The 13,065-nt window shown below is 37.0% G+C and overlaps 1 protein-coding gene across 1 annotated transcript in view; it reads right to left on the bottom strand.

Moving 5' to 3' along the window:
- Window positions 1-2,341: 2,341 nt before the first annotated feature.
- Window positions 2,342-13,065, bottom strand: part of PRDM5 (PR/SET domain 5) — a 224,758-nt gene continuing 214,034 nt past the window's right edge. Inside the window, exon 16 of the mRNA XM_059169390.1 lies at window positions 2,342-3,106. Coding sequence (XP_059025373.1) covers window positions 2,942-3,106 — 165 coding nt within the window. The 3' untranslated portion in view covers window positions 2,342-2,941. The remainder of the gene's footprint in view (window positions 3,107-13,065) is intronic.

Here is a 13,065-nt window from a genome sequence, read left to right as displayed (position 1 = left end):
AAGCAATGTTTAGATTTGTGAAGGAAAAAAGTGAATATTTCCAATACCTAACCTCTTTCCTTTCTTCCTTTCCAGCTTTGGGAGACACAAAAGCACACTGAATTTTATAAACAAAGTAAGATTTATAAGACCTGTGATCTATATTCACATATACCCAATGAGTTGGGTCATAGGCTGGAATAGGTCAGAAGAATTAGAGCAAAGTAATGTACTCGCATTGTAAAGCACTGAATAGAACTGATCCTCTGCAGATGCACATAAACCCATGATATAAGAAACATGTTTCTTAAAAGTAGCATTTTAACTATCCTGTATAACCCTAAGAATGAATCACCAATGAATACTTTTCTTTTGATCATAATTAATCAATAAAGTCTCCCAACTAGCCCAAAACAACAACAACAACAACAACAACCCAAGATGGAAAATAATATAAGCTAGTGATTGTGAAACAAGAAGGAATTCAAGATACGTAAATATCTTGAATTTTAATACCCAAAGGCAATGAGTATAAGAGGATATCTGAACCTACCCATATTATTGAATACCTCTTAAAATTATGTAGCCCTGACTTCATGGGTACCTGAGACTTTGGCCTGCAAAAAGAAAGTACTTGAGCCATAGTCTTTTATAGCAGAAAAGCAAAAAAAGACACTTCCAAGTGGGTATCTGTATTCTAATTTGCCAATAGGACTTCTCCTCTGTGACTATTTATATTCTTAATTCTCAATCAAGCCTTAAAAAAAAAAAATCAGTTCTCATCTTTTTGAAATTGCTGAGTGATTTAAAAGTTGCAGGATGTGAATACTAATATATCTGAAATGCTTATAAATAATCATCTTTTGGATAAAGGTAACAGCAGACAGTCTTCTAAGGACTTGTTTTGGTTTCAGGGCTTTGAAAAGAAAAGACTCTGGACAAGTAGGTCTTTCCACATCATTTTCTTAAGTTTACTTGACTATGAACCTTAGTCTGATAAGGCCCAGTACCTCTTCCTCATCAGTTTTATTCAGCAACATGGTGACAACATGGTTTCAAGGGTAATTTCCAATTACAACAGATCTGTCAATTTTGAGTCATTGAGACTATACAAAATTGGATTTGGCTTCTTTTCAAGTTTCACATTCATCACATAATCGGGATCTGAAGCTTCCCATACACAGGAGGTAGCATCCAAAGGAAGGAATGTGCTTAAATAATACACACTACCCAATTTTACAGCTGTCCTTTTATATTCAAATGATATTAAGCACACTGTCATGTTAAATTGAAAACATCTTAGATCTAAAAATATACTGTTGAAACAAATGACATAGTGAGAAACAAGACCAAAATCTATTTTTATAAAATATAGTCTATAATTTTCAGATAAAAAATGCTTCATACAACCATACTTAGATATCTTCTAAATTATAATCTGAGATTTATATTTTTAAAAAGTTTTCTCCCTTGAATTTCAAATTTAGTATTTTTAGAGTTTAAATCTCTATACTGAATCTTTATGTTTTTCTTTAAAACTGAATTGAGCAAAAATATAATTCTAAAACAAAATTCCTGACTTCAAAGAAATGTGTCTTCAAATAACCTAGCCTTAAAACATTAGAACCAATTCCCTTAAAACTATACTTCCTATTTTTGACTGAGTATTAAGTAGAAAAATTCATGATTTGGACTTCATTTTTATTTTCTTCTGGTTTTTGTATCCCTTCATGCTATTTTGACATCACTATTACATTTTATCAAACCTTCTCTCAAAACAAGTTGCTCATTGTATATTGCTTTCAAGTATGTTATTGAAATATAACCTAAAGGAAGAGATTAAGCTTCTTGCTTCAATTTCCCTTATGCATCAGTGATAATTTCAACCATAACAGTTGCCAGATCTGTATTTTTTATTCTGGATTCCTAATTATATAGGACAACTGTGGGTAATTCAAGAGTGTTTCAGAATCACATACTGCCAAGATTCTGGAAAATGTCTTTTGCAAAACAGAATGTTAATGCTCTGGGGACTCTATTATATCCACACCAACATGTTCTGAATGAGAAGGTAAAGGGCTAGGTTCATCATAACTAATACTGTAATGCCACTATGGGCTGACACTGTCAGTCAACAAATACTGAGTACCTACTTTGTTTCAATTTTTAGTTACATAGATTTGTATATTGTAAATTTCTAAAGATAACTGGTATAAACTCAGGAGGATCAGTTTGATATATATTTAAATGTACGGTCTTATACAGATCTTATGAAAGTACTACAGACCATGAATGTCTGTATCTAAATAATTAGAGGAAATAATGTTAGAATAGTCTAAAATGAAAATAATTCAATAGATGCTTTAGTTCTTAAATATCTCTTTATTTTAAACTGAACTATTGTAGGGAGCTATAAATAAGATCAACTTTTGGTCTGTTTCACAAAATAGCAAGTTTTATCATGTTATCATGCTTGATGCTTTAAAAACTCTTGACCTTATCCTCATCTGCAATGAAATATTTTGGTATATTAATTTCTTTCTGGCTAAATCAGTAGTAGCCAGTTGTAATAACCAGCACGTGCATACACAAAGATGACAATAAAATAAAAAGGCCCAATAAAAAGTGTGTTAAATGTGTTCATTACAGAGAGGTGGCCCAGAATGAAAGCCACGACTCCCTTTTCCATTTTATAAAATAGAGCACAAGTAGTATTTTGCAAGACTACAAACTTGTACCATTTTTTGGCAGAAGTAGGATATTCGTTCTTTATTTCTTTCTTCCTTTCTTTCCCTTTTCTTTCTTTTTTTCATAAGCATCTACAAACTCTAAAGGTAGGCAAATAAGAACTATGAGACCAGTGAATTACTTTAAGCTACTTCTGCTATGCTAATCAGGTGACAGAAATCTGGGTTTCATATTAGGAGCCCTTCTAAATGGTTTAATTCCTTTACAGCTACCATTAGCTGTCAACTTCACCGTGGATATTGTCCATGTGCACTTTGAGGTAGTCATTCCTTGTAAACTTCTTATGACAAAACTGGCATTCTGCCAGTGGACGATTGGGATTGTGAGTCATCTTGTGTCGGATCAGCATTTTCTTTAGGCTAAAAGCCAAGTCACAAACCTAGAAAAGACCCAAAGATACCAATCATATTATGCTGAAAAACCTGAAGATATGCCAATTTATCATTTATACAATGTACATTATGCATCGTCCTATTATCAAGTATGTACTGATGGGCACAAAAACAAAAATTGCTTGAAATAAATGGAATTTAACATCCCAACTAAAGGGTAAAGAAAATTAATTATAGTTCCCAAAAGCTGTTTGCATTTAATGTGTGTGTCCTTTATACCCCTCTGCTACTGTATTTAAATATGTCTAGAAATATAACTCCTTAGGAACAATGTTTTTCTTCTTGGAGTGTATTGACGATTTCATATTAAACATGTTAAACAAAAAGGCTAATGGCCCAGAGGGCATCGCTCCATATGATGTAAATAGCACAAGACATGTCTTACCAGTGATCCCTTCGATTTAGTCCCATTTATGAAGTAAAAGGTTAACATTGTTTTAAGCACCCTAACTGGAAGTTTTTTAACCCACAACTCTAATTCTTGATTTCTTATTACATACACTCATTTAACTAAGTCATCTAACATGTTTACTTCATATAAGCTCTGCCACATTGACACCTGGCCTAACAGACATTAACATTCCAATAAAAATATTAAATTACCACAGAAGATGTAAGGTCTTCCTGCGTCAGTACTTTCTCACTTCTCCTGAGGCAGCTTCCTCTTACTGATTCCTCAGGGAAGCCTATATGATCTGTCTGCCAGAAATCCTCTGTTAATTGCTTTCATAGTAGTTTTTACTTTTCCCTTTTAACACTTACCCTGAATGTAATTACTTATTACTGATTTTTTTTTTTTAATCGCTTCCTTACTGGTCTAAGAAACATTAGGGTAAGAGTAGTCATTGCATGAATATTTGTTGACTTAAAAAAATAAAGGTAGACAAGATGTTAGATAGATAGGTAAAAGTCTTATGAGCAATGTAAGTACATCAAAGGCTGTGGAATAATTCCAGAGATCGAAGAAGGTAACTATAGAGATTATTTTCAAGTAAAAGAAACTCTAAGTTTTCAAACGGCCTTACAAGTATAATCAAAATTTGTTATCATAAATAACACAGAATTATAATGTATCCTCTATTTTCTATTTCCCTGGTTCCTTCTCTAAGCCCCATGTAATGAACAATTAATGAACAATAGATACAAAATTCCTCACTGGCTTCCCACTGAAAGTAGATTCAAAATAAATTCCTTACCATGGTGAAAAGGCACATCAATTTGCTCTGCAACTTCACTTGCATCCCTTCTTTCTCACGATGCTCCAGCTCCACATGCCTTCTTACCTAATACCCAGACTCAGTTCCTTCCTACAGGCCATGATATATACTGTTCCTGAGCCTGGATGTTCTCTTCCCTGTGGCTGACTCCTTCTCATCTTTTAGGTTACTTAGAGTTACTTTCTCTGAGAATTCTTCCTTAAATATTCTTTTATGCCTCACCCTTCTTTTTATTTATTTATTTGTTTGTTTGTTTGTTTATTTATTTATTTTTAGAAGATTTTATTTATTTATTTGACAGATCACAAGTAGGCAGAGAGGCAGGCAGAGAGAGAAGAGGAAGCAGGCTCCCTGCCGAGCAGAGGGCCCGATATGGGGCTCGATCTCAGTACCCTGAGATCATACCCTGAGCCAAAGGCAAAGGCTTTAACCCACTGAGCCACCCAGGTGCCCGCCTTCTCCTTTTTAAAATTTTTCTCAGTCTTTATCACAGAATGCAATTAGGTATTTATTCAGGTTTATTTGTTCAATGTCTATACCCCACAGAAATGTGAGTTCTGTGAGCAGAGGGGACATAGTGTCTAGTTCACTGTCTCAGTTCAATGTTTGGCACAGGGACTAGGTTGAAGGGCTAACATCAGCTTTCATTATGTGCCAGGAACCACTCTTTGCAATTTATAAACACTAAATTGTGATAGCCTCACCTCACCCTTTTAGGCAGATATTAGTACTATGAACCTCATTTTACAGAAGGAAACTGACACAGTCACTTCAGTGTCTCAAGCTGGTTACCCAAGGTCACAGAACTAGGAAGTGGTTTCCAGGATTTAAACCCACGCAGTCTGGGTTCAGAGTTTTTACAACCCCAAGGACAGACTATTATTAAAGGCTCGAACTTCAAACAAAGATATGTGAGCTGACTGTACTTTTTCCATTTGCCTGGCTGACACTATTTTTAAAAAATAAAAACCTCTTTGAAAAAATAAAGGAGGTTCTCAGTTCAGCCCACCAGTGTATTGTGAGGGATATAAGTCAAGTTCACTTACATGGTCACCATAGGAAAATTGCAATAGCAGCAAGCTGAAGAAATGGAAAGGAAGTTGAGCAAGATCCTGAAGTCATTGATAATGGCACTGAATTAAGGAATCCTAGAAGCTCCACATAGGAGCTGTGATGAGAACAACCCAATGGATTTTTGAATGAGGGCCAGGTAGCTGATATCACAGTTGTGAAAGTGACTTCCTACACATTAAAAGCTATGTTTTCATGAACTAAGAGAGTTCAAACTGATGTTCTGTATAAATCAAATGCAAGGACATTCATGGTCATTTTAAAATTATGGGAAAGCATGAAAGAATTCAAATAGTGCAACAGGAATGCTTCCTTTTCTTTATTTCCACTTTAAGTTCTTAGCCAACCCATCCACCTACTCCAAATTAGTATTAATTCACCTGTCAAAGAATAGGAAAATGTTTTTTCTTTCTCTAGACTGGCAATAAACTGATTTTGTTTTAAAATGAAGTGAAACAACACATTTATCAAAGTACCTTGAGAGATAATATTAGAATTCTATACAAACATCTTCAGTTAATGTTTATCAATAATATAAATGTTCCCTGCCACTTCAGTTAGAAACAGAATGACAGAGAGTACTCTGTCCTGCCCTGTGGAATCCATAGTCTTAAAGAGAATATTTTTTGATGCCATGAACATATCACTAGGAGAAGGAACAGAAGAGAGGATAATCAAGTCTTCCTGGATGTATGGATGTTGTCATGTTATAAGGTAGGGAATGATATCCCAGGGAGAAGGAAGAGAACATGCAAAGGTACAGGGGTATAAGAAGCAAGGCCTAGGTGCAGAGGTGAAAACATTACACTAAGGCTGAAGAAATAGATTATTGGAGCAACACATTGACATAAATAAGTAAGAGAAAAAACCTGAAAAAGAAGTTAGAGTTGAAGGCTGGAGCCAAACTCTGGAGATCCTGGTAATCATAATAAGACACTGGAAAGATCTTCTCCAAGTTGTGGGGATTCATTAAAGGATTCTGAATGGAGACTAAAACGAAAATATCATTTAGTACTAAGCTCAGAGTATGACACTGGAGTTAGCACGGCCAGTACTATGATTCTACTCTAAGCCAGAAATTACTTGGATATCAACTAAGATAGCACTTACTATTTCATTGATTCATGCTTTTAAAAATATTCACTAAACGTTTCTTTATATGCCAGGCAATGTTCTAGGCGTGGGGACATGACAAAGAACAAGAAAGAAAAAAGCTCTTTTGTCATAGAACTTACATAATAGATAGATGATAAAAAATTAAACCAACAAACATATAATATTTCAGGTAGATGTAAGTATCATGAAGGCAAAGAAGAATATGGTGTAAGGGTTAAGAAAGTAATGGAAATTAGGAAGAGAAGAATTTTAGCAGAGAATTGAAATAAGTATAGGAGAAGGTTATAAAGGTACCCAAGAAGGGTATCCCAGTCCAGGGAAGGAGCCAGAAAGAAAGAAAGAAAGAAAGGGGCCCACTTCATTGAAATATACTTAGTGTGTCTGAAAAACAGCAAGGAAGTGATGTGGCCAGAGTGAGGTGGATGGTGGTGGTGAAGTCAGAGGGGTAGGGGCAGAAAGGTGGGGGTGCAGGTCTGTAGGGACTTTCAGACCGTGGTAGAACTTCGGTTTTCACTCTAAATGGGAAGGACAGTCATTGGAGGGTTTGAGCAAAGGAGTGAAATATAATACATATGCAATCTATATCTAAAATATATAAAATGTGAATCAGGTTCTAGAAAGATCACTCTGTGTGGCAAGCTTAGGACAGACTGGGAGGAGCAAAGATCAAAGACAGATAAATTAAGGAACAACTGCATTACTGTAGGAGACTAAGATGTAGCTGGGGAGATGTCAAAAGTGTTCTGATTCTCAACTTATTTTAAATGTACAGCCAATTGGATTTGCTAGTGGATTGGAGGTCAGAGGTGAGAAAAAGAGGAGTGAAAGTGGCAACGAAAATTTAAAGAAGATAATAAGTTTGAAAAATATACAGAAGGAAAGATTGTCAGGAGTTGCCGGGAATGAATGTGAGAGCTAGTTAAGTTTGGACCCTAGAATCCTGACTTGGTAGGGAAGAGGTAGGTCACTCAACTTCAGTGAGCCTCATTTGTTTCGCAGAGGTGGAAATAACACCTGGGTACTTCTGGGGTAGAGGGCAGATCAGTAAGAGTATATATAAACTAGATCACTGTGTCTTTCTCACAATAGAAGCTCAACTAGATGATGCTATTGGTCACAGCTTAGGGAAAAAATGTCTGGCACAAGCCTCAGAGCTTTGGTTTGGGTTAAATGGAGATGGTGGGACCCTCAGAAAGATGTACAGGTAAAGAGAACATGTTGAGTAGCTGAGAAGGCTGGGGAGATACTGATTTCAGTCTGAAATATAGGAGAGATGTCTTCCAGGCAGCTTCAAAGTATCTGCCTAGAGTTCAGAAGAGAAACCCAGGCAGGAGAAAGAGAGATTTGGAAGTCCTCACCCTAGGGATAGTAGCAAAGATATTAGAAGCTCAATACCTGTGGCACATTGGGGTTGCTGTACGACATGGAATCTAAGCCCCTTAGATACCATGACCTGGCATCTAAGGGGCTAGTGTTGATGAGTGAAGAGGCATTTGAGAAATATTATAAAGAACTGAGGTCAACATAAATCAGCTTTTTTCTTTACAGTTTTGCTCAAATGCCACTCAAATTTCCTACATGTTTGTGTTTTTTGTGTGTGTTTGTAAATCCTAATCAGGAAGTGTGAACAAAAACTAAAGAGGACTTTCCAGGAGGAGGAAGTGGTGCATGATACCACATGGGACAAGGGACAGAGATGCAGAAAAGCGTCACTGCTTCAGAAGACTCAGAGTTCATACAAATAAAATGCAGACTACTGACAGATAAGAGATTATTAAAATTTTAGTAATAATGATGAAGTCCCAGAACCTAGGTCAGGTTCGGTGGGGTGAGGTTCGGAGCCGACGGCTCTGAAAAAATTCTTAAGATGTCTCTGGTGCAAAAAGGTGGTTTATTAAAGCAGGGGGACAGGACCCATGGGCAGGCGGAGATGCAGCTGCCCCAGGTTGTGAGGGATGGCAGGTTATGTACCCTGCGGTTGGGGGAAGGTGAGGGGAAGGAAGGTTTCAACGGAGTTTTCATATGCTAAAGAGGGCCTACAAGGTGCCAGGATATAGGAGGCCTACCAGGCTTGATCAATGTTGTTTAGGCCAGTCATTAACATCAAGATAGTTGGGAGATTTTTGGTGGGATGTCACAATCCTGCTATCAAGCGTCATTGTTAGTGTGATTTAGGTTTAGAAGAGATTTAACTATATTTACATTTCCTTCTACCTCAGCCTCCTTCAGTTTTGTTTATGGTGGGGAGGGAGACCTAAGGGCTTGAGGAACTGAGATATTTGCCTCTGGAAATTGTGCTATTGATAAGGTAACTTCTTTGTTTGTAGATCTCTAGGACATTTGTAAACCAAGGGAGACTCCTGTCTTGCAGGATTGTGATCTATTTGTTTCTTATGGCGGTCAGAGGTGCCTGAGGAATGCTACACATATTACTGAGGGGGAGCGGATAGAAAGGAGGTGCAAGGTGCCAGCTTTTGCTTTGTCTTCAGTCAGCCTCCTACTCCCTCATCAATAAGAATTGACAAAAACCAGAATAAATTTTCAGTCAAGTAAGAAGGTGGATTTTACCCTATGGGTTGTGAGACACTGTCACAAAAAAGCGCATGATTAGGTTTACTTTGAGACAATCACACTGGGACATAAAAAGGATTTTAAGAGAATACTATGAACTGTATGCCAACAAGTTAGATGCAATTGATGAGGGAGCACGAGGCTGGCTGAAGACAAAGCAAAAGCTGGCGCCTTGTACCTCCCCACTCTATCCACTTCCCCTCTGTCATATGTGTAGCATTCCTCAGGCAGCCCTGACTGCCATGAACAATAAGCAAATAGTTAACTTGCAGAGCTCACAATCCTGCAAGACAGGAGTCTCCCTTGGCTTACAAATGTCCTAAATCTCACTAACAAAGATGATTGATAGCAGGATTGTGACACCCTACCAAAAAGTCTCCCAACTATTTTAATTTAATGGCTGGTCTAAAGACAACATTGATCCAGCCACAAGGGCAAGGCCTCCGGCAGGCCTGGGACATCCTGGCACCTTGTAGGCCCTCTTTAGCATATGAAACTCCACTGGAACCTCCCTTCCCCTCACCTTCCCCCAACCGCAGGGTACATAACCTGCCATCCCTCACAACCCGGGGCAGCCGCAGCTCTTCCTGCCCATGCGTCCTGTCCCCGTGCTTTAATAAACCACCATTTTGCACCAAAGATGTCTCAAGAATTCTTTCTTGGTCATCGGCTCCAGACCTCAGCCCACCGAACCTCTCCTAGGTTCTAGAACTTCATCAAAATGAACAAGTTCCTAGAGGAACACAAATAATCAAAACTGATTCCAGAAACAGAAAAACTCCAGAGACCAGTAACAAGTAAAAAGATTGTATTAAAAAACAAATAAACAAGCAAACAAACAAACAAAAAAACAACCAACCCACCCAACAAGAAAAAAACTTCCCAAAAGAAAAGTCTAGAACCAGAGAGTTTCACAGATAAATTCCACCAAAAATATAAAGATGGATTAACAATAATCCCCTCAAATTCTCCCAAATAACAAAGAAGAGGGAATACTTCCTAATTTATTCTGTGAGGCCAGCATTATCTTAATACCACAGCCAGGCAAAAATATTACAAGAAAAGAAAACTATAGGCCAATATCCCTTTTGAATATAGATGCAAAACCTTCAAACAAACAAAAAACTAAAAACCAAAAACTCTAACAGGTCATATTCAAAGTCATGACCAAACAGACTTATCCAGACTGCAACAATTGATCAACATAAGAAAATCAAACAATGTAATACACCACTTTAACAATACAAAAGATTAAAAAAATTATCATCTCCGTTGATGAAGGAAAGCCTTTGACAAAATCCAACATCCTGTCTTGATAAAAATATTGAAAACTAGGAAAGAAGAGAGCTTCTTCAACATAGTAAAGGGCATTTATAAAAAATTCACAGCTAACATCACATTGAATGATGAAAAACTAGAAACTAATGCAAAAGAATGGACCCCTACTTCACACTACATTCAAAAAGCAAACAGATCAAAAACCTAAGTGTAAGAGTTAAACTATCAAACTTAATTTGAAAGGAACAGGAGAGTAACTCTTCATGACCTTAAAATTGACAAGTCTTAGTCTTAGTCACCAAAAGCATGTTGAGAAAAAGGAAAAAAAAAACCAAAAAACCAAATAAATTGGATTTCAACATTGAAAAAATTTTCTTTAAGATTTTATTTTTTTTTAAAGTGATCTCTGCATCTAACGTAGGGCTCAAACTTAAAACTGCCAGATAGGGGCACCTGAGTGGCTCAGTGAGTTGGGCCTCTGCCTTTGGCTCGGGTCATGATCCCAGAGTCCTGGGATCGAGCCCTGCATCGGGCTCTCTGCTCAGCGGGGGGCCTGCTTCCCCACGCCCCCGCCTGCCTCTCTGTCTACCTGTGATCTCTCTCTGTGTCAAATAATGAATAAAATCTTAAAAAAAAAAAAAACAAAACAAAAAAAAAAAAACGCCAGATAAAGAGTTGCACGCTCTACCAACTGAGCCAGCTAGGCACCCCCAACATTGAAAAGTTTTGTGCATCAAAGGATATTATTAAAAAAGTGAAAGATAACGTATCTAGAAAATGCAAAGAACACTTACACTCAGCAACAAAAAGACAAATAACAAAATTTTAAAATGGGAAGACTTGAATAGATCTTTCTCCAGAGAAGATACAAATGCCAACAAACAAGTATATAGAAAGATGCTCAATATTATTAATCCTTTAGGAACTTTAAATCAAAGCCACAATGAGATATCACTTCACATGCCCTAAGGAGACTATAATTTAAAAAAACAGAAAATTACAAGCGTTGACAAAGACGTGGAAAAACTGGTATTCTCAGGCATTGCTAATGGGAATATAAAATGGCGTAGCTACTATGAAAAACAATACAGAAGTTCCTTGAAAAATCGAACAGAATCACCTTTTGACACAGCAATTCTACTCCTAGGTATATGGCCCAGAGGATTTAAAACAGGTACTTAAATACCTGTAGGCACATGTTCGTCTCAGAGCAATTCACAACAGCCAAAAGGGAGAAACAACCCAAATGTGCATCAATTATGAATAAACAAATTGTGGTATATACATACAATGGAATATCATTCAGGGAGTGATGTACTGTTACAAGCTACAAAGTAGATAAACCCTGAAAACATTATGTTAAGTAAAAGAAGTCAGTCACCAAGGTCACATCCTATATGATTCACTTACATGAAATATCCATAAGAGGTCATCTATTGAAATGAAAGAAGATTGGTATTTGTCAGGGTCTGTGGAGAGCAGGGAATATCTCCTTAGTGGCTAGGGAATTTTATTTGGGGACATTGATGCCTGGGCACGAGATAGGGGTGATGGTGGCACAACATTGTCAATGTACTCAATACCAATGAGTTGTTCACTTTAAAGTTATTGATTTTATGTTATGTGAATTTTATCTCAATTTAAAAACATTACGTTGGCTGGGTGGAGAACACAGGGAGGGTGCAGGCTATGCACTGCTAGTGGGACTGGAAACTAAGAGGAAGTAATAGATTTGAGTGTTAATTAGGAAAAAGAAAGACGGGGAATGGGTGAGAAAGGATGACTTCTATCCAAAATGAGTAGGTTAAGAGGGTAAGCTTTTGGAACAAAGACAGCCTCTACTGAGCAGGCTGCATTTCAGGGAGGTTCTGGAGGCCCTCAATCTCTATTCGGTGGACCAGTTTGAGCCACAAATAAGAACCAGAGACTTTTGAAAAAAGGATAGAAATAGATGAGATAGAAGTAAATTGAAAAAAATAATGCTTGTAACATTACAGTTTTTTTGTTTTGTTTTGTTTTGTTTTTAGTAACATCATGGTCCCATTTACCTTAGGAAGTAGTTGACAAAAATATTGAACATAAAATGAAAGTTGAGTTGAATGTGATGGTAGGAAGGTGTCTGTATATCGTTAATATTTAATTTCTATGCCCCATCAGTTATTTGTATAGCTGTAGAATTAAGTAATCTAAACAGGTTTTGCCTATATGAAAATGTTTCCAATAAAAGCACTAATGAATTAAACCAATTGAAATTATAAAGTTGGGGCTGTACATCTGGTTCAGGATAGAGCTACATGTGTACATTTCCTTCTTTGCAAGTACTTCTTGCCTTAAAGAAGTTCACTGTTCATAGAGCTATTTTTATGAGTAGGCCCAACGGGAGTAACATTGTTGCCTTAACCTTACCACCAAAGTTTCATGGATGGACAAGGAAAACATCTTGCGTTTGTGAGTTTCCATACATGTGGACTGCTTACACCATACTTGATCTGTTGGGATATGCCAATGGGACCAAGTCCTTGAGTTTCCCTCCACATTTAAAGAGAATTCTCTACTGTGCAATTTCACACACTACAACTTTAATGTTCCTTCTTCCACTGAGGTACATTAATGCTTTCTTGCTATTTTTGTGTTAGCAAAAAAAGCATCCAAGTGTTTTCCCTAAAGCCTTTGTCAATCTTCTGTCGGTTGTC

The sequence above is a fragment of the Mustela lutreola genome, chromosome 1, assembly GCF_030435805.1.
Source record: "Mustela lutreola isolate mMusLut2 chromosome 1, mMusLut2.pri, whole genome shotgun sequence".
Taxonomy (NCBI): Eukaryota; Metazoa; Chordata; class Mammalia; order Carnivora; family Mustelidae; genus Mustela; species Mustela lutreola.
The sequence above is the reverse complement of the archived record's forward strand: the minus strand, read 5'-3'. Positions and strand labels throughout refer to the sequence as shown.